The 22,304-nt window shown below is 46.4% G+C and overlaps 1 protein-coding gene across 9 annotated transcripts in view; it reads right to left on the minus strand.

The window, feature by feature from the left end:
- The window catches only part of COL6A3 (collagen type VI alpha 3 chain), a 57,234-nt gene extending 34,936 nt beyond the window's left edge, over positions 1 to 22,298 (minus strand). For 4 of the 9 annotated variants that reach the window (XM_031063483.1, XM_031063485.1, XM_031063484.1 and 1 more), the window contains exons 1-5: positions 22,165 to 22,298; positions 13,753 to 13,900; positions 7,870 to 8,472; positions 3,174 to 3,776; positions 349 to 948 (exon numbers count right to left, since the gene is read on the minus strand). In XM_031063483.1, the coding sequence (XP_030919343.1) occupies positions 349 to 948; positions 3,174 to 3,776; positions 7,870 to 8,472; positions 13,753 to 13,840 (1,894 nt within the window). In that variant the 5' untranslated portion in view covers positions 13,841 to 13,900; positions 22,165 to 22,298. Of the gene's footprint in view, positions 1 to 348; positions 949 to 3,173; positions 3,777 to 7,869; positions 8,473 to 12,255; positions 12,874 to 13,752; positions 13,901 to 22,164 lie in introns of all 9 variants that reach the window. The other 5 variants (XM_031063490.1, XM_031063488.1, XM_031063489.1 and 2 more) reach the window with 4 other exon arrangements.
- Between the last annotated feature and the right edge of the window lie 6 nt (positions 22,299 to 22,304).

The raw sequence follows: 22,304 nt of genomic DNA on the forward strand, positions 1-22,304 counted from the left end.
CAGGTTGTGGCCCTCTTATGGGAACAGCAAGGGAACACCAGAGGCGGTGACTGGTGGGCACAGACTCAGGTCCTCCTTTGGTCCTGACCTACCAAAAGACTTAAACTGTGCTTTTTAAGGTGTGGTAGCAATGACTTGAACAAAATTAAGTGCTGCCAGTGTCAAGCCATGTATTCATAGAATCATAGAATGGTTTGGTTTGGAAGAGACCTTAAAGATCATCAAGTTAAGCACAGCCATAACCACTTTGATGACTCAGGGCCTGGACAGGTGTACTGTGGAAACAAGAAATTCACTCTTAAACAAGATCAACTTCATGCAGTCAGCATGCAGGAAGGTAGGCATTACCTGTTGGGGCGAGTGGAACCTCTTCCACACCTCCACTAACATATGTTGTTATGGGCTTATTTAACTCCTGGGGTAAAGCTGCCAGAGCACTGAAATCATCCACAAAATACACCATTCCTGGATTAAAGGCAATCTGCTCAAGTTCTGCCTTATCCGCATTCCTAACGCCGACAGCAAAGGTCAGCACTCCGGCCCGAGCTAATTCATTGGAAACTTGGAGGAAGGGATCGGCAGAGCTCCCTGCCGCCACCAGGACCAGCACCTGGGGCACTTGTTCATTTATCCTGCTCCCACCGGCCTCTGTGAAGTGACTTGAGAGCACAAAGTTCAGCGCGGAGCCGGTGTTGAGCACCGAGCCCCCCCTGGGCCTCAGCTGTCCCAGGCGCTGGATTATGTCAGCTTTGGTTTGGTAGGAGTACAGGGAGAACTCGGTTTGGGGGGTGTCGCTAAATTGCACTAAGCCCACTCGCGTTTTGTCGCTGCCGACATCAAGGTAGTTAACTAGGGAGGCCACAAAGTCCCGCACAAAGGGGAAGTTGGCATTTCCGACGTTGAGTGATCCATCCAAAAGAAAGATGATATCCCTTTTGGTTACTTGAACTGCAGTAGGGCACAGAAAACAACATGAGACATGGCACAAAACGAAAAATGGAAAAAAATTTTTATCATGTGTGCATGCAGCGTACGCCATACACGCATGTGGACCGTGTTAGGGTGGAGAGAGAGAGAGAGAGATAGAGGAGCAAGGGTGTGATCAGCACAGAAGTAACAAGGACAATTGGGCAGGGAAGGATCAGCAACTCTTTTAAATGTCAGGCTCAACAGCTACCTGAGGTTACCTGCCTTCTTGAGCTCTGCACTTTCCTGTCTGTTGTTATAGACATTCGTTTTGTGGGATATTGAAGGGGGAGAAATTTCCCACTTTTGGCAGCTCTTAGTTCCTTTTTTTAAGGTTAAATCCTTCCTGGGCTATCTCCAAGCATCTGAGCTCCAGGATGTAGGTCTACACCCCAAAGACACCACAGGGTCATCACCCTGTGCTCTTTTTTTGCTCTAAACATGTCCAGATCACAGACCAAAATGCCAAGCTTTTAAATAAAATCTCAGAGAACTGATGTCATCCAAGACATCCCCCTACATGCCTTCCTCCAAATGAGTTATTCAAGGATTTATTTGTGCCCATTGCTAATTCTGACCATTATATTTCTGTTTAAAGCATTTCTGGCTAGATTAATCCATTCTCTAGCTTGCCTTGTCCCTGTAAGCTTGCTGTCCTGTATATAAAATATATAAATACTGAGCTATTCAGAACAAAAAGGAAATAAAGGGCTCTTCGGAATACAGGGATTGCTCTCAAGATTTTACAGATTGTCTTGGCTTTCTGTATTTTAAATTTTTTCCCAGAAAAGTGCCATTCAAGGCCCAGGGTGAGACAACAGCCAATTAAAATGCGACTGCCCAGTGTCAAAATCAGTTTTGTTGCTACCAATAATAATTTGTAGGGCCAGGATATGATCCCTTGCTTATTGTGTGTGTGAATAGCTGTGAGCACAAAAAAAGGACTGGAAAAATAGAGAAGCTGCATGAATGACCTTTGAAGAACAAGAAAACACAGGAACATTTTTAATTTACATTGAAAAATAAGCACATCAGCTTTGGTGTATAGCCATGCAAAACTGTATTAGTTGGAAACACACTCTGAAACAAAGCTTATTAAATTATAGGTCCTGTGATATTCATCTTCATAAAGGACAAGTGTTGGCAAACTGATTTCAAAATGTCTTCTTTTCATGCAAATCAGGCACATGCTTTAATTCTTTCAGGATTCTTTCCAAACATTCTGTTTCTTTTCCACTGCGGTTTATCATTTTAAATTATGTGAGAAACTAGAAAAAAGATGGACACAATTCAACTGCTACTTAAGCCAGTGGGAACCTCACTATTGATCTTACAGGAGCTGGAAGAAATCCTGGTTTTCTAATGCTCATATGCCATGAGACAGAAATACAAGGTTCAAATATGGCCTAGTGTAACATGGATTTCACCTCAAGCATCTCTATTGTGAAGAAATCCTGAGAAATTTGGTATAAAATCTCTGTACACCTAGGACATCTCTTGAAATGCAGGGGGAACTTCCTCAAAAGCACCGACCCTATCAGGTGGTTTCTTCCAAAGTCTACGGATGTCAATGGCAAGAACAACTAAAAAGAGTCCACTGGCTTCATGGAGCTTTGGATCATCTTCCAAACAGATTAAATTAAAATCAGTACTGAAATATCCTTCCATGCCTCTTACTGCTCTGAGTAAGAGTAAATAATACAAAACTAAATATGTTCGTAAAGGGTGAGTTTCAGTGCAACAATGTCAGCTCTGAACATCTCCACAAACAAATCGGCTTATGTTCTTTACACTCCAAAGAAATCTCTACTTTCCTGAGCAAACACCCACTAGGGATGAGTCCCAAACTGAGGAAGAGACTTTAACACTCACAGGTGTTCCATTCATAGGCTACACAGACCCTAAGAAGAGCAAAACCCTCCACTGAACAATTTGGGTACCTAAATAGTAAAGCACATTTTCCACATCATCCAGGCCTTAAAATGTTGGTGACACAATGAGAACAGGACAAAAATCTCCAGGAAGGAACAATAAAACTGTAACAACAAACATGCTACTAAGTTCACTGACCTGTTCATGCACTCAACATTTAACCATGCTGGACATGCATTTGGTATGGTTTTCCCCATTATCTGTACATGTCACAGAATAAGAATTGGCAAACTTATAAACCACACCTCCTTAATTAGAAAAAGGCCTTTAATTACCTGAGGGTGGCTCTGGGACGAGCAGTCCTCCAGAGAGTGTCCGGATAGGTGACAGCACTTCAGGAAGAATGGCTTGCATGAACTGGAGGCGGAAGTCGTTCGGGTTGAACACAAAATCTTGTTCATGAGCAATTTCTTGAAGCTCTGCCAGGTCAGCGTTTCTCGACCCAACAGCAAGGGTGACTATCCTGTTCCTCTTCAGCTCTGCTGCAGCTTGGTCAACAGCATCCCTGGACTTACCCCCAGTGATGAGCACCAGCATGGGGAGCACCCCTTCCTCCACCCTGCACCCGGCAGCACTGGTGAAGAAGTTGGTCCTCACAAAGTCCAGTGCTGAGCCAGTGTTGAGTGTCGTGCCACCCATGAGCTTCATCTTCCTCACATTGGCCATCACATCCTTCCTGGTCTGGTGGGTGTTAAAATAAAACTCTGGCTTCACAGTGTCTGCGTACTGTGCCACGGCCACTTGGATCAGGTCGGGTCCAACCTCCAGCCTTTGGACAATTTTGGCAACGAAATCACGAATTGCATTAAAGGGGGCGGCCCCCAAGGCAGTTGAGCCATCTATCAGGAAGACTATATCCTTCTTGTTCACTTCAATAACTGCAAGTAACACATGAACATCATGTTAGCCTTCAAAACACTCTGCATCAGTTCTGTGCCAACAGCTCAGCAACATTCAGGACCTCTTGTTTACTTGGAGCAGTGTTACTCTCAATGCCTTTAAAAATGTCTAAATTATTTTTTTAGACTCCAGCAGAGGACTAATAGTAAATTTGACTGGTTCCCCTTTCAAAAACACCAAAGAGTTGCAGAGTTGCAACAACTGTGATTTTTTACACACTTGAATATTAAAATACATGTACACGTCAAAGCAAGAATGAAAGGTAGGAAGGAGAAATCTTGGCACTCAGAGGGCACATGAGATAAAACAAGCAGGTGATGCTCCTTCCATCTGCAGAGGAACCACCTGAATGGTGGTGGTTTGGTGTGAGAAGTATTAGGCTCCTGAGAGCAATGACACAAGTAGTCTCCACCTACTCAACATACCTGGATTTTGGGTCTTTGCATCCTAAATCTTATTCTTTATCTAAAAAAAACAAGTTATGGTTTTTCTTGGTACAGCTGGCTCAGTCATGGATGAGCTGGATTATGTACTGGTGGCCATGTCTTTAACAAATAGGTTCCCCGGCTTGTAACTTCTGAAACTTTATTATTGATGATGGCACAGGACATAGAAAGGGCGCAATTAGCTTTCCAGTGCCCTGGCTAAGTTTGAAGTAAGATGGCCAGGGAGGAAAAAAACCCTGTTTTGTAGCATTGGAACCAAAGCATCATGATATTTAATACAGCAAACATGATGGCACAGGACACAGAAAGGGCATAATTAGCTTTTCAGTGCCCTGGCTAAGTTTGAAGAAAGATAGTCAGGGAGGAAAAAAAAGCCTGTTGTGCGGCATTGGAACAAAAGCATCATGATATTTAATACAGCAAATGTATTTTTTTTAAAAGGTAGGTATTAATGAGACCAATATGATTGTGATAACAGCATTATACATGATTATCATGATGCCTAACCTTAATACCATCTTTCAGACAAATCCTCTCACATCATCACCTCCCTGATTTCATGCCATTGACGTGAGAAAGGAAACTTTGTGCTGCTTCCAAGTTATGCTGGAGTGCTATGAATCATTGTGTTATGTTGGACTTGGGGTATCCTTAGATCACCCACCCACCTAAGAGATCCTGAGATGGGTTCAGGATCCCAGGAGGCAGGTCCATCACCTCCCAGGCTTACTGCCTGCTCCCACGGGGATCTCACACCCCCCAGGGCAAGCAGTAGCAAACACTGCCTTGCTCTGCCTGGATGAAGAAGAGCAGCCCCCAGCCCATCACGGCTCTTCTGCATGAAGTCTGTTTACTTTGGATTTCAACAAAGAACAAAACTTTGGCTGCAGTCCTCCTTGGCCAGCCACCAGCTGGCCATGGACAGCTGTGCTCCCAAAGGCTGGGTGCTGTCAGGTTTCTCACTAGGGGTGAGTGCCATGAGACTGGGCTGCCCTAAGGGGTGACTTGGAGCTGGGGGTGACATTTGTGACTCAGCTGCCCCTCTGCCCCCAGATCCTGAAAGATCTGCCTGCCTTGCAGGACCTCCGCAAACGGCTCCCATTGAGTCGTGCTAGAAATAGTATAATTAAGGACAAGTCGTAAAAAATGGAATTTTGAAATTGCCTGCCATGGTGCTGTCAGGCATAAAATGATGAGGACATGCACAAAGCCAACCTGGTGGTGTCCTCCTCAAGCCACAGCCTCAAGTGAGCTGATAGTGGTCTGCAATTGGCTGCCCAGGCTGTCAGAACGAGCTACACACAAAGCAACGGGGGTTTGTGTAAATGATCCCGTTCCCAGAGCCATGATTTCGAGCACTCATCCCTCCTGCCAGGTTTTTTTTCCTCCTCAGTTACTCCAAGGAGGAGAGGGCTGAAAACAGGAAACTTTCCAAATGGATAGCAAGGGCTGACATCGCTGCTTTGTGTGACCCAGGAGAAATGTCCAAAGCACATCCTTAGCTTCTCAGCAGCTAGAAACCCAAAAGTGGAGAGCCTGGAAACTTTTGACTTTTGGGGGACACTTCAAAGGGCATTGGAAAGATGAGGGAGGCTGGGAAGGAAGAGTTCCCTCCGCTTCTCGCTCCTGTTGCAGTTCTCAAATCCTGCAGTACTTTTCCCTCAGAGGAATGCAAGAATCAAACCCAAAACACACAGGAAGAAACAACCCACGGTTATGGTTTGCATGGACACAATTAATGCAAAAGCCTTTGAGCAGGGCTATGCACATCTCATAGGGTTTAATCCAAAGCCCTGTAAAGCTGATGGCAAGCCTCCCAAGAATTTCAAAGGATTTGGGATCAAAGCACTGTATCTTTGACTCTGAAAGCTGGGAATGTTGGAGGGTGTCAGCGCTGAACCCAGCCCTGCAGAGTTCCATCCTCATTGCCATGTCAGCTGTCTGGTGAAGCTCCTCATCTAACTCCATCATCCAGGCTCCCCCAGTGGGTGAAGGAGCAGAAAGCCACTTTGGAACACCCCTTCAGCCCAGGATGAACAGCTGGCAAGCTAAAGTGAAGCAAGATGACTTCAGCATTTCATAGGAGCACTTGGCACCTCAGAGGGTTTGGCATCCCTTTTGGGCAGCAGCATCTCCCAAACTGCTTTGCACGGCAGCCTTCCAAGTGGTTGATGTCAATCAAGCAAACCAGTCAAAATTTATTTCCATGGGTGTCAGGGGAAGGAAATTCCCTAAAGTTCCTTTGAAAATAATCTACTTCCCCATTTAGCACATCCATCTGTATGTAACTGTACAGGCTGACGTAGCACCTTCCACAAATGAGCTGGAACTTTAAGTGAGAAATACACAAGTGCAGGTGAAACAAAAAGTACCAATTTTTTTAAATCTTGCCATTCAAACTTTTAAAAATCAGACAAGTTGGAAAGAGAGATTTTCCACTGAATTGCACAGATCCCAGCATACACATTTTAGCTACACATGCTGACTTCAAGTTATTTGGCTAAATATGGTTCTTGTAGGGTGCTACAGGAAGAAGTTCTTAATGTTCTTTCCTGGAATAATCAAGGCAAGGTCATAAAATGATCTTTAAGGCAAATTCCTCCCTTTGATTTGAGCCACAGGATAGCAATCATGTTTAGGCATGGATCAGCAAAGACATCTGGAATGCAGTTTTATATGTCAACATACACCATGAGGAACAGTGTGTACAGAACTCCAGACTGACAAGGGGATCCCACAAGTGCTGTTTGCATTAAGCATCCTGTTAATCAAGTGCAGCAGCTCCAGGCTGGCCCTTTCCAGGGGCCTCTGCAATATGACATATTGTGTCTTTCATAAATCACCTATTTGCTCCATAAATCCAGGTATTCATTATTCTACCACACCTGAGCTGATGCTAGTCCAGAAGTAATGTCAATGGGACTTATGGGTGACAAAGTAACCTAAGCAGAATATTAATACCTGCATTTTTAATTCCCATGGCCTCATGGAAACCAGTAAACTTTCTCAGCTGATGGATCAAAAGTAGGGATTTCACTCAGAAGAACTAAGGGCTGTTCAGTTTTCAAGTTCAACAACACAGAAATGACACCCTTTTACCAAGGGCAGCCCAGAGCTTCAGTGAGTTGTGGAGTTTTACTGTTTTAGCAAGGAGATAATTTCAACTCTGGTACATAAGGATCCATTTAGCATTCCTGTTACCTTCCTCAGCCACATTTTATGGTCATGACACTTCCAACTGACATATAATGTAAGCTTACATGGCATAAATATTTTTACAACTGGCAGTGCTGCAGTGTTTACTGCCAGGGTGCTTAGATATCTCGATAAGGATTATATGAGGTTTTTTATCATATCCTTTTTTTTCTATACTCTGCTCCTGTCTTTTAAAACACCCCACATGTCATGCCAGTTATTGCAACAAGACCTCATGGCTTTTGAGAGATAACTCACTGGGCCACTGAGTTTCTGCACAGAAACACTGCTTCTCCATAACCAGACCAGAGAGATTAATTGGAAAAAAAAATTAAGAATACTTAAAGCTTTAAATATGCTCGTATAGAGCGCAAAAGCTCAATCATTCATCGATTCCCCGAAATGTAAGGGTCCAGAAAGGCATACATACCTTCAGTCACAATGGTTGGGGCCGCTAACAAAATGAGTCTTTGGGCCACTCCAACAATGTTGGGCAGTAATAATTCTTGAAGAGCATCAAGGTTACGGATATCCAGGGCAGTATAGGCGAAGCTTCCATCAGTAGCAATCTGCTGCAGCTCTGCACTGTCAGCATTCAGGACCCCAATGCTAAACGAAAATATACCAGCTTGCTTCACCGCTAACAAGCCCTCTCGGATATCATCACTAGACTCTCCACCACTTATCAGCACTAAAATCTGAGGCACCGCTTCCTCTATCCTGCTGCCTCCCGCCTGGGTGAAGAGGTTCTCCACCACGAACTCCAGTGCCGCACCGGTGTTCGCCTCCTCGCCCCCGCGGAATCCGAGTGCCTTCACGGCATCCAGGACATCCGCTTTTGTGGAGTAGCTGTTCAAAGAGAACTCGGTTCTGGGTTGATCACTATACTGCACCACCCCAATGTGTATCTGCTGAGCTCCAACTCTGAGGGTTTCAATCAAATTTACAAGGAAATCGCGTATGGCTGGAAAATTGACACCTCCGATGTTGTTTGATCCGTCAATAAGGAAAATTAGGTCAGCGGACTCTTGAGCTTTAAAAAAAAGAAATGCAAAAGGTGAAAGCATTAAAATGGGTGATTACATGCAGTTGTAACAGTGTTCTGACATGTTTCTTGGAAAACCAGTGAGAAACACGAAAATGAGAAAACAAAACAACGTGATCACTGAGGAGGTGACTTTTGCCTCTTAGTTCTGCATTCTGATTGAATATGAGTTCTCAGGCCCTTCCCAGTAGCATCCACAGCCCATCAAGGGAGGGCTTGAGTGGACACAACATGAGCCAGAGGCTGTAGTAACATGGGGTCAGCATTATTGGTATGCAAGGAGAAACCTCGGCAAAATACAGTTTTTGGAAATCTAGGCACATTGCATCAGTGGCCTGTACTGTCCAAACATTTAGACAGAGCCAAAAGAAAAGGTGGACTTTGGTGGCAATTCACGGTGAAGGTAGAGGGTGAAGAGGTTTTTATCATTGCTGCCTTCTATTTTTTGGGAGGAAAAAGCCAGCATTTACTGGATGCAGGGAAAGTTTCAGCTTCTCTGTCACAATTCTGCTCTTTTGCTGGTTAAACACAGAAGCTGAATATATATGGGCTTCTCCCACCATGAATAAATATTATTTAAAACACATTTGTTAGAAACAATTGAAAAGGTTTTCATTATTTTTCCTTGACTGTAACTCTTTGACCAGCTGCCACCATCCACCTGAAGTTATGTCTCTAGCAGGCTGACCCACACAGTTCTCAACCCAGGCCACGCAAAAATTGTGTCACTTTAAACATTTTACTCAAAGGTGGGTTGATTATTGCCAGAGGGCTCTGGAAAGTATTTTTCATACGGATTCTGGGTATTCAATCAAGGAATGCAGAATCAGGTTAAAATAGGGTGATGAAATCAGTCATGACAAAATTATCCAACTCTAGTTGTTGTGGCCATACCTGCATGATCACAACCATTTGCTGACAATATACACACGCCAAACAAAGCTTGCACATGGCATGAACCTGGTTTTGAGGGGGAGTATTTTTGAGACTTACCAAAGCAGATCCAAAATAGTGTCTGCTCTTACTCCTTTTGCTCAACTAATGTTACCATCAACATCATCAAGAGCTGTATGCATGCAAAAAAGAGGAGGGGGGGGAAAACCCCAAAGCATGCTCAGATGTTTCCATGCTGTTACTGTCCACTCACATTAAGAACTCAAATTTCACTGTTTGAAAATGACAGACAAGCAGCATTTGGAAATCTCTCTGTCAGCTCTCAACTTTGGAAAGCCAAAGGTGGAACCAGCAGCAAAGCTGGCATGTGGCTTAGCAAGGCTAGGAATAAACCCGAGATCTTTGCTGTTAACCAGTACTGCCAGTAAATTATTTATTTATTGCCAACTCAGTTATTTTTCTAGCACATGTTTTCATAAACCAGGAGATTCAAATAATGCTGCAATTCCAGCGACAAAGGAGGTCTCCAAGTCGCCATCACTCCCCTGGACCAACTCAATGGCCAGTGTTGGCTCAGAGGAAATCACCAGGGTTCAGAATTTCAAGGAGCTCCAGGATTTATTTTTCCATGGAGGCAAAATTTAGGGGTGCTTAGGCTTGGTTTTACTGAGCCATTTTCAGTTGGGATGTACACGTTCCACTTCATCATAAAAATGAAAGGGAAACCTCACAGTGGTTTTACCCAGGGATGCTTTAGATAATCCTGGATATCTTTTTGGAGGAGCAAGATTCCAGGCACTAATGGGTTGCTCCCACGGAAGAGAAAATAGATATGAAACAGATGTGTTGGATAATTTGTCATCACTGTAAAAAAAACCTTGTACTTCAGTGCACATTTATGGAACAAGCTGGTGTGGAGAACAAATAAAAGCATGCTGGTTACACAACTAAGCAAGGAGGGTCAGATGAGACAGACAGGTCAGATTTAACAAATACTTCAGGGCAAACTCGGGGCTGACTGTTGTACTTACACGAGTCAGCTCCAGGGACTGCCACAGACCAACAGTTTTGGTTCTCTTTACTAGAACCACTACAGGACTGGGGCTTTTTTACACTTCCATTTCATATTAGTGCTCATTTCTAACATAGCATCTATGGCAATTTTAGACATTTTAATGCCACATGTAGTAATCAGCTGAATAAATGACTTCTTAAACTCTTATGCAGATATTTGTACCATGTTTTGCACACTGTTATCGTCCAAGGTTTAAGACCTGTAACATCTTTTCCCATGTTTAACAATACTTGGTATATCACCCATGCAAGTCATAAAGGGACAACACTACAACAGTAGGATTACCTTAAATTTGTGCTTTAGGATGGGAAGGAAATGCTTGCAAAACATACCTTTAAGCAGAAACAAACTTGGAAATGCACAATACACACAAAGTAGGAATTTGGCTTTAAAGCTTTTAAGGGAAAGTCTGTGATTCCAGATGTTTCCATTCAATGGGGTTACCTGCTGGCATGGCCCAGAGGAGGAGAGCCAACTTCCAGAGACCCATTTCCCAATTGATTTCAACAGGGAATTTCACTGGGGTCCCTCACGGCTAAGATGCCCAACGGCCAACAGAGTGCTGCCAGCAGGTTGGGTGTAACATTCATTTTCCACATATATTGGTGTCATTTCCTGAGCATTGGCAAGCCTGTTGCTGTATTTGTGGGGCAGCTACTCCCCTGTGGCTTTCCTGTGACCTGGATATTTGCCCTGTCAAGCGCTTTGCACGACAAAAAACACACATGAGCACAGCCTCTTGGTGTTGCTCGGTGCCATGCAGTGATGGAGAGCACCCAGTGGGACTGGCGTGAGGGTTAATCAGGCAAGACAACACAGGGGGATTAATGTCACACTGCCTCATCACACTGCTGTGGCCTTACGTCGCCCCACAAGCTCTTGACCTTCAGATGGAGTCTCAGGAATAAAAAGAAAGGTTTGATCCCCAGGGCTTCTGTTTTGAAAAACAACAAAGCTGCTCAGAAGGCTCTTGCCATGCTGGAATTTCGTAAACAGAGGAGGGATGGAGGAGGATTGGTTTGGGATTTTTTTTTCAGGGAAATTGGGCCCTGTGTTGCAGTCAGTCCATTGAAGCCAACGTGGTTTGCAGGGAGGTTTCAGTTATGGGAAGGGTCCAGTGCTCCAGCAGGTGGAAGCCATGGGTTGGTAGAGAACACCTCAATCACACTCCTTCTCCAGGTGCATGAGGAGAGAGGTTAAGGGACAGCTCAGGGGTGGGCTTTCAGCAGAGAAATTACCCACCCAGCTTCTTTTGCTGTCTTCAGCCAAGAATGTGACTTTCTGGAATGGCACACTGCCCAAGAATGTGACTTTCTGGACTGGCACACTGCCCAAGAATGTGACTTTCTGGACTGGCACACTGCACATCTCCCTGTCCCTCTACCTGGTTCTAAAGGGACATCCATCATGGTGTCCCCATAACCAGCAGCGACCTTCTCAGTCTCCAGAGGATTTCAGTCAAGGTTACCATCAGGTCTGGTGTGTTCACCCTCCATTTCCCCACCTTGGGAGTGAATAGGACAGGGCAATTTGCTAACTCTGCAGAGCTCCCTACACTTGAATTTCCACGCCATATGTGCCAAAGGATGGCCACAAGGTGCCACTGCCCATTCAAGGATTCCTGCCCTGACTCCTGGCAGCCCTGGCTCAGTCTGCAAACAGCACCTCAGCAGCTGCAAACACGGGGCCACATGCTTCAAACCTTTATTTTTAAACCTCTGAATGTCCATCTCAGTCTTGCCCCTACAGAGTGGCAATGCCAAACAGCGCAGCGCCAGCAGATACCACCAGTCAGCCATTACCTGTGATGTCTTTAACCAGTCCTTTGGCCCCAGCCTTTTCTGGAGTCATGGAGGAGCGGACACTCGCCACTAAGTCCCCAACTATGCCGTGGAGAGTGGTAAAATTCTCCAGGTTGAAGCGGTGCGTATCGAGGGGTCCGCTCGCTACTTCCCGCAACTCCCCTTCCACCGGCTCCTCAACGCCGACCGCAAACAGGTTTACACGGGCCGAGTTAAGGAGAGATGAGGGCAGAGCCACATCATCCCGGGGCTGTCCGTCTGTCAGCACTACAATAACCTGGGGCACGCCTTCACTGGCTCTGCTTCCCGCAGCTTTAGTGAGGTGCTTCTCGATTAGGTACTCTAATCCTTTTCCGGGCTCGGCGCCTCCCCCCACGTAAGTCATGTTGGCAATATGGGATAGGACGTCCTGGGTGGAGGGGAAGGTGTTTAACTGGAACTCTGTGTGGGGGTTTCCGCTGAACTGGACCAGGGCAAAGCGAAAATCATTTCCTCCCACATCTAAAGCTTTTACAACATCATACAGAAACTCTCGAACGAGTTGGAAGTGTTCCTTCCCAATGCTCCAGGAGGAATCCACTAGAAATATTATATCAGCCACGGCAATGGTTTTGACAGCTTTAAAAAAACAGATGGGGGTTTAGGATTTTCTATTGATCAGCACAGGCATGCCTCCTCCTCCTCCTCCTCACCCAAAACTACCAACAGCCTCTTTGGCATGGTGAAAGTGAAGCTCAGCTTCCCCTTATCGCCCACAGCAAAATGAGAAGCACTGGAGAACAACCACGCAGCCACCAGAGCCCCACAGGTGCTGGGGGACAGCATGCCACCTGCCCTGCCCAGACAGGGGGAGCCAAGGTGCTCCTGCCCTCCTTCATTCTCGCCCATGGCTTTGGACACCAGCCCTGAGCCAGGCAGAGACCCTGGCAGCTTCACCTGTTAATTCAGGCTCATTCAGCTTCTAGCTGCCTGTGTCTCTTGCATGGTTTTTGCTGGCTCCATGGTAGTGTTCAAGGAAGGAAGGACAGCTTGGTTTAAGCAGCCTGGGTGCTGGCATGAGTTTTCTGCATTTTTCCTGCTGTCACACTTGGTGACACCAGGTCTGGTCCCAAAGGTGCCAGCACCACCTCTTTAAACAGCCTTTCTGCAGGTCACTGGCAGTGCTCTTCTCACTGCTAAAAGCCCTTCTACACATGCAGGGAGGGCAGAACAGCTCTGCCCAGGAGAAGACCCTCTCAGGACTACCCTGAGTGCAGGTCCCACACCCTGGTGCCCTGCAGAGCATCCTCCATGGCACAGCACCAGCCAGTGTCATGCTTGGGGAGGCACTGTGAGTGCTGGGCAAGGCCCGTGTCCCAAGGAGCCTCAGCAAGGTGGGAGCTGAGGAGCAGAACACATCCATCCACAACATCCCATGAACATGCACGTCAAACACCAAACAGTGCCAAGGAGGGCTTGTACAGGGCCAAAGTCAGGTGAAGCAGCCCGGGCTCTTACCTGCTTGCTGTTGAGCACCAACTGAGCCAAAGCCTGAGAGCAGGAGGCAGAACATTGCCACGAGGGGCAAATGTCGATGTTTCCTCATTTTGCTCTTTTATGAGTTTTCCTTCTATTCTCTTTTGTTTCAAAGCACCTGACGTGAGACCTGAGGGAGGAAAACAGGGAGAGTGAGAAATAGCAGCAGTGCTAGCCAGGCACAGATGAGGCACGAGGTAGAAAAGCCAAACCATCTGGGTTTACAAGGCTTTTGTGGCACTTTGGCAGGAAAAAAATTTCTCTGCTGCTGGATAGAGTGACAATTCGCCTAATTGACCTTTAACCATCTCTGTGGAATTAGATGATTTTTTTTTACCTGTGCTGTCCCAGGCAATATGTAATATATAGGAAAATGCTTAGTTTTCTCTACCAAAATACACAGTGGCCTCCCACCTGCCCTCCCTAACCATGGATGACCAGCTGATACATCTTTGCCAACACACTTCCTCTTGCTGTTGCCTTTTCTCACTTTATTTCTTCCAAACACCACAATAATTGCCCTGAAAATCCCCCCTTGCCTCAGCTCACCTTTTCAGCTGTCCCAAATATACAAATGGAAATTTAAGCACTCTAGACCCAAGTGAGCCACATGATCTGGCTGCAGAGCAAAAAGCCCTTGGACTCCCCCAGGCTCAGAGCCCCGGTTGTGGAATAGCCTGCACTGGGCTGATCATATTTTGGAAAGGCACCAAGAATAATATTTTATCTGCTGGAGCCAAAAATATATAAATTAAGCAAGTTTCTTATCTGTGATCCACCTGGCAAGCCTTCTGAAACGTCTCCGCCACGAAGGCTGTGTTTCTGTTGTCATAGAGATGGCCAATTTATTATTTAATCTTCATTTCCAAGCCTACAGAGCAGAAACCAGCAAGGCTTGCTTAACTGGGAAAATATCCTCCCAAAAGGGAACACAGTGATTTAATACCTTTCATTCCCCAAAGGGGATCAATTACTCAAATCAGCCAAAAGTGACTCCAACACATCAAACTGTTAACCAGGTCATCATAAAAGAAAAAAAAAAGTGATTCAATTTTCTTGTTAGCATCCTTGCCAATTCCATCAATCCAGACAGTTACGACCAAAACAAGAGCCTAAGAGAGCTAAGAGGAAGAGTAACTCTTATTTTTCAGGAAAACTGTGGTAATTACACTGATGGTTACTGTTAGCATGGCTGGGAACAGAACCAAGAGCTGGGAATATGGGAAAATCTGGACATAAGGAGCTAATCCCACTTCTGCTGTAGACACACTCCTCAGGGATATCAGAGGGCAGTTCTGTGGAAAGGAGGGGACAACTTCCACCTGGTTTCCTGAAATCCAGTGTGATCCTGACACTTCCTCTGGCTCCCTGTGTGTCAAAGCTGGCCTGGGGTCTGGTCTTTCTTGGGCGAAGAGATTTGCAGCATTTGGTCTTTCCTGTGCTCCAGGTGGAATTTATGGATGCCCTATAGCATGAGTGTGGGAAAAGCTCTCCTCTGCCTTTTCCCCAAAATAATAATAATAATAATAATAATAGGAGAGATATTGAACAGGCCCCCAGAGCCAGCACACAATGTTAATCAAGACATGGCAAAGTCTTCCATTTTATTGGCAACCCCTCAATTTAGAAAGGCAGCTGCTGCAGCCCAGAGGTATTCCATTGTCATTCCTAAAGAGATTAAACCATCACCTTTGTGAGCTGGCAGCCATCCATCCACCTGACTTTCCCAGTGCAAGCCAAACCTCCAGCAGGAGCAAACCTGCTCAGATGGACTGTGTCCTTGGTGGGCATCTTGCTCCCAGAAAAAATAGTTTCACCCAAAGGAGGCATGGATGGAGAGGGTTTGTCCCTTGAGCACACAAATACAGAAGGGTCTGTAGGTCCTAGACCTTTTTTTCTGCAAAAAGCACCAAGCTCATGACAACCACTCGCCCAACCCCATGGGAGAGTCTTCCCTCTGGGAAGAAATTTATGGAAGAGCTGCAAGTTTTTGAGTGGGATTTGCTTGCAGCATCCTTTGGGATTGTATAGAAGCCCAGAAGAGCCTAGAGTGCTGGACAATGCTCTCAGGCATAGGGTGGGATTGTTGGGGTGTCCTGTGCAGGGCCAGGAGCTGGATTTTGATCATCCTTGTGGCTTCCTTCCAGCTCAGGATATTCCATGGTTCTCTGATTCAAGATGTGCACGTCTCAAACCCTCATAGCTGTGCAGCCAACCAAGGATTGCTGGTGATAACAACCAAGGATTGCTGGCAGTAACCCACCCTGGGGAAGAACAGGATGTGGCTGGAGAAGAGGCCACATGGAGGCAGGGCAGCATTTTATGGGACAAACTTCCTTATTCTGGCTAGGGGAGATAAGCACAGCACAGGGATGGTGTTGAGAAGCAGGAAGACCTCTGGAGCCCCTTGACCCATTTCAAGAAAGGTCTAGGAAAAAGCTTGTCAGCTAATTTGCATAGAAAGTGAGAAATTTTTCTCCAGGAAGGGGGAAATGCAGCTATAAAAGGTACAGGTGCATCTGTGCCCCTGGATACCCCACCAGCTGGATCAATGCTGGAGTCAGGAATGGTGATCTCTCTTTCTCCCTTCCTTTCTGTCTCTCCCTCTTTAATCCATCACCCTCCCTCTCTTCCCTTTCACTCTGTCCTTTATCCAAAAGCCCCTGCCACGTGCTTATACTGAGATCAGGGAGATCAGTGATTAACACACCGAATTCCATGCCAAGTGTGTAATTTGTTAATAAAACATTGCAAGTTTTTGCAGGCCCTCTCACTTCTGTCTTTTCTTTCAACCACGAGCCTCTACAAACCCTGGGAGCCCCCTTCCCCTTAAGGGTGGGATGCCACAGAGTGAAAAGGCTGCTAGAACTGAATGAAAAACATGAAATAAAATGCATGCTAAGGAAAACAGCCCACTAAACTAATGTGTGCTGTAGAACTGCTCATATTTCTTTCCCAAAATGCAGGAAGTTGTGTTATCATCCTGTTTATTAGCTGCTGGCAGCCAGTACCTCTTCAGACACAACAGCTGGGGATGAGCAGAGCACCAAGATAAACCAGTGAAAATTGATGTCTTGCTGGCTAAAAAGTGACAGGACTGAAGCAAACATTTGGGGGCTTTTTTGGTCTTAACGTCGAGCAGCTGCTCAGAGTCTGTTTACAGCCACGAGATGCAGCCAAAGGGAAAAGTGAAACTCCCTGAGGCTGTGGAATCCCCCCTGCCCACAGGGTCACCCATGAACTCCCACAGCAGTGGGAAGCTGAGATTTTCCACAGAATTTCTTACGTTGGAGAAGACCTCCAAGACCGAGTCCAACCTGGGGACCGATTCCCACCTTGTCACCCAGCCCAGAGCACTGAGTGCCACATCCAGGTGTTCCTGGGACACCTCCAGGGATGGACACTCCACCACTCCCTGGGCAGCCCATTTCACCTCATTCCCCATTTTATCTTTTAGGAAGCCTCCAGATCTATCTCCAGCTTTCTCTGTGACCTCCATGGTGGTATTTATACTTCTGTGCAAGCAGGGGCACTTGTCCATCAGCAAGAGAAGAGATTTAGCACCACACAAAACCATCCTAACGTCATAGGAGCCAGGATTAGTCATCAGAAGGAAAAAGGCAGCAAAGTCTTGCAGGAAGAAATGATGGATGTCTCTTAGAGATTGACAACTTAAGGAAAAGAAGAGCCTTTAAGAAGAGTTGCTCCTGAGCAGGGTTTTCCCTAATAGCCCCCTCATTAGCTAATGAGGAAGAGTTCAGTGCTTGCAGAAAGGGGTGGGCAAGGAGATGATTTTCCTGTAGAAGAAGACGCAGCAAGGACAGCAGCTTTTTTTGTAAAGGTAATGTAGTGGGGGCTGGGTGGGTGAAGCTAATTTGTTTTTTCTTTCCTTAGATGAGGGAGTTCACCCAAAACTCTACTCAGCTCTGTTTTGACGGAGCAAAGTCTCTGGCTCAGTGAGAAAAGTGGGTTTAAGACAATGAATAATGTGATTTTTATTGCTTGGCTTGCCTCAGCGAGGCACAAGAAGTAATTTCCGTTGCTCAATGTGTTCTTGCTTTGCGTCCCAAATTACCACCAGTCACAGGAGCTGGAGGTGGCACCAGCTTGCAGGGGATGGATGATAAAACCAGAGATGTGAAATCATTTTAATGCTTGGTTATGGTAAGTATTTGTGTTGCAACTTTATTCTCTGGCATTGTTGGGTTTTCAATAATGTATTTTCAACAAGGCAATTTAATTGTGGATTTATTTCATTTTTTAAATGAAAAGTTCCTTGCAGGCCAGTGGGGTGAATGCTCTGGTGAATCTTTTGCTATATCCATTCCAAGCTGGAAAAATATGCTGAAAAACTTGACTCTTTTCCTTTAGGAAAGGAAAGAGTTTTCCTGAATTAAGCAAGCACCAAAGCCTGGGGAGCCAATTTCTTCATGATTCATGTGCTAAGAGATTAACTTCTGTAGCCTTCAATAATCTGAAAGTTTTATGTCTGTCTAGAGTTTATATAGTCTGTGCTGACCTCTTAATATTACAGTATTTCATCAGAAGCAATACATCTGTTCCTAATACTGCTCTCAAAAAGCAATCATTTCTACCTCCGACACAATGAAGTGATTTCCTTAAATATTTTCCCCAGCAGCTATTTTTTGCATATATTGCATACTTCTCTGTGCCTAAAATCTGACATTTTACATTTTTTTTCCTTTGAGTGGATGTTTTAAATTCACTTTCTAAGCTCTTGTTTGCTTGTGTGTGTTGGGTGGGTTTTTTTCACTAGTGTGTAGTTAAAATAGAATAGATGGGATAATGGGAAGAAATTCTTCCCTGTGAGGGTGGTGAGGCCCTGGCACAGAGTGCCCAGAGAAGCTGTGGCTTCCCCATCCCTGGAAGTGTTAAAAGGGACTGGAACAAAATGGTTTTTAATGTCCCTTCCAACCCAAAACCATTTTGTGATTGCATTTATGACATTTGTTCCCATAATCTCCCTGTTCCTGTGACACATTCCTGCCGGAAAGCTGAGCAGCCTCTGGGAAGGAGCAGAGCATGGCAAGCATGGTAGGCAGAGCCATGACTGGCACATTTTTGGGGACAAATGGCCTGGATTTGGGGTTGACCTTGTGCAGCTTTCCCAGCTGGCACGCCCAGGGACCTTTGGGATGCCCCACTACCCCAAATCACAGGATATCTAGTCCAGTTTTCCTGCCCAGCCATGCAGCATCCACAAAAAATATATTGACTAAAAACCTGGGAAGCAATTGCAGCTCCTAAATTCCCTTGTGCATGTGGGGTGGATCGTGCTTTTCTCATGGAAAAAAGAGTTGCATTTGAAAGGGGGACAGGGAGAGCAAAGCATCATCCCACAGCTGGTGCAGGATGCTGTGAGCATCCTCTAGAGCTCTCCAGAAGTCTCTCATGGGGATGTCAGAGCCAAAAAAAAGAGGTTTCTGCCTTCACCTGCAGTTGTAAGCCCTGCCAGTGGCTTGGAAGTGGACAGCAGGCACCTAGAACAACTAAATTTTTTTTTTGCACCCCCAGCAGTGGGATAAGATTGCAGTCATGGCTGTGGAGTGAGCAGCTGGGAGAAGCAGCTCCCAAAATCCTGATGTGGAGCCAGGGAGCTGCAGATTGCCCTCTGGAGGTGAGGCATGCTCCTCTCTCGCCTGGATGAATTCCCCTTCAAATTTCCCTGAGCTGGGGAAAACGTTAGCCAAAAGCCACTCCCAGCACGATTCTGAGCTGAATGCCATGATTTTTTCCATGAAAAAAAAAAAAAGCTTGGTCACCTTTTCAAGGGACAGAAGTGTCCAATGTCTGGCCACCTCTTCATCACAGAATACTATTCTGCCTGGTTCCACAGCCCTTGGGAGAAGCCAAGCTAGTTCCAGAGACTCAGGATGAGCTGAACAGGACAGATCCTGGATTTATTCATGGCTCCAGGTGGAGACATTAGGATTTGTCTCAGCTCTTTTGAAGTGTAAACGTTGCTGCCAAGTGCTACTGGGAAGGTGAGGCTTGTGGGGTTGAGGGCTGACCCTGAAAAAATTTATTCCTACAAAGGCAGACCTGAATATTTAAAAAAAAAAAAAAAGAAAAAGAAGACAGAAAGGGTGGAAAAAATCTCCCTGCTTTTGCAAGCCACTGGAACTCTGACTTTTGAAAACCAGTGTTCAGCAAAGCAATAGAGTTACAGTGCTTCCATATCCTACCCAGGCAAGTTCTCTGGGTGCTAGAATTTAATATGAATCACATATTCATTGCTGTCCTTCTAAGCATGCTGTTGGCTTAAAATCGCGTTGTTTTCTCCATCCAAAGACTGAGACCAAAATAGAGTCGTTAATAAGAGGAAAGGGAGTATTTGCTAAAAAAAAAAAAGAGGAAACTCCCTCGAAGATCAATGACTCTTTATGTATAGTAACCGGAGCCTCCTGGAGCCTCTCCACCCAAACAAATCAGCTCCTTAATGTGGAACACAGATCACTTAAAAAGGTGGAAAAAGTGATGGGCATGTGGAGGGGTAAGGCTGGCTGTGATTCACAGCAGCGGGGGCAGGCACGCAGTGCCACCCGGCGCCGTGCACGCCCAGCACAGGGCAGGCTCACCCCTCTGCTGCAAATCCTGTGGGGAACACAATCCAAGGCTGGCAAGGCTGTGCACTTACCACAGCTTGTACTGGTGGAAGGAATAAGATGTTCCCTCCTGTTCCTGGACAGGCACGTAGCAAAAGTAGAGGAGGAACGTTAATTTTTAAAAAAACTTTTCCCCCTCCTTGACATGTGGGAATAAAGCAGGGGCTGGTTTAGCTCACCCTGAAATCGGGGAAAGTTATTGAGTTTGAATGGAAAGTCGTAGAGATGTTTGAAAAACCAGAAAGGGGACTGGGGAGGGTGCTGGAAACTGGAGAGGGAATGAATGAACCATGGTGTGGTGGCAGCAAGCATGCAGCCCTGCACTCCTGTCTTAAACACTGGCACAGCCCTGGTCATGGTCAGCCTCACTGCAAAGACAGAGACATTTTGGGGATGAAAAGCCTGTTTGCCTGAGCTCTGACTGAAGGGATGGTGCCAGGGAGATGTGGAGTTGAGTCTCTCCTCTGCCACCACTGCATTCTTACATGACCTTGGAGGAATTCTCCAGCTCCCTCCAACAGCTTTATTCTGGAGGCATCTCTCTACAAACCTCCTAAACTGGGCATCTGTGCCCCAGAACAAATGTAATATATATCACTATATAAGCACCATAATTACACAACCACAAATACTGATTCTTTTTTCCCTAAACCAGCAAGAAATGGGGCAAAGCCAGAATTTTGAAAAACACAGGAAAGATTCCTCCCCCAAGAGCACGCACATGAATCATCACAGCAACCAGAAACGAGCTGAGAGTTTCCCATTGCACTCCCTGGAACCAGAGGGGCTTTGGCTACCCCCATTCCAGCCAGTTTTGGCCCTTCTTCTTGGTCAGGAAACCAGTTTGGCCACAAGCATTTCTCACCCCAGCTCTGCTTGGGAAGGGAGGGCTTTGCTGAGCCCAGCGGGATGGTGGCAGGGTGTCTCCAGATTAGTCATAGCCGCCCCCTCAGCAAGTCCCAGGAGGCTCAGGGCAACTGGGGCTGTGGGGGGAAAGGGCTGGGGAAGGCAGGAGGGAGAGCAGAGGGAGCTGTGGAAGGGGACAGTGGTTCCATGTATGGCTGGAGAGCCCTTTCCCTGAGGGGAAAAGCTGCTGTTTGGCTTATTTCCCTCTCTGTGGATGACCACAAGAGGATGAGGATTATCCTTGGAGCCACATGCCAGCCCACCCCGGAGCAGTGAGGGCATGTCTGGCAGCAGGACCTGAGTTGGCACAGCTGAGCACCTCTGCTGGTTCATTCTACCTCACCTTGGGGCAGGAGGGGTGAGGGCAGCTATCCAACACATCCCAGCCCTGGGAGCAGGAAAGGGGCGCTGAGATACCCCCTCAGCACATTCCTTGCCAGGTCCCATTGATGTCCCCACCTCCTTGTGCTGATACATCTTCCCAAAAACCACCACATGCCCTCGCTGGGCACTGCTTCCCATGTCATCCTGCTCCCATCCCACCACACTGCTGCTGCACCAACTCCAAGGCGTCAAATCCAAAACCCACGCTGAGGCAGCAGGGGAAATACACGGGTCTGTGCATTTGAATGGGTTTAGTTCCCCTGCAGTGGTGGGGACAGGAGTGTTCCCACACACCTGTGGTGCATCAGCTCCGGGAGGAGCTCACGGGCTGAGCGAGCCGGCAGCTTTTCTAAGAGTGATGCAAACCTGGGGATGGCTGAAAAAACCCCAAACACTACCACCCCACCAAGGAGAAGAACCATGCCTTAGCAGCTGCCGAGCTCCGGCTGAGGGCTCCCACACGGAAAGCAGCACTTACCCCTGAGTGAACCTCCAGAAGAGTTCCTTACTCCAGGATTTTCCTCTCCGGAGCGCCTCTCACCCCTGCTTCATGGCGTGCGGTGCTGCTCAGCTTTCCCGGTCCCCTCTGGTGGGGTGGGGGCACTGCTGGGATGAGGG

Source organism: Geospiza fortis, unplaced genomic scaffold, assembly GCF_000277835.1.
Source record: "Geospiza fortis unplaced genomic scaffold, GeoFor_1.0 scaffold407, whole genome shotgun sequence".
In the NCBI taxonomy this organism is placed as follows: Eukaryota; Metazoa; Chordata; class Aves; order Passeriformes; family Thraupidae; genus Geospiza; species Geospiza fortis.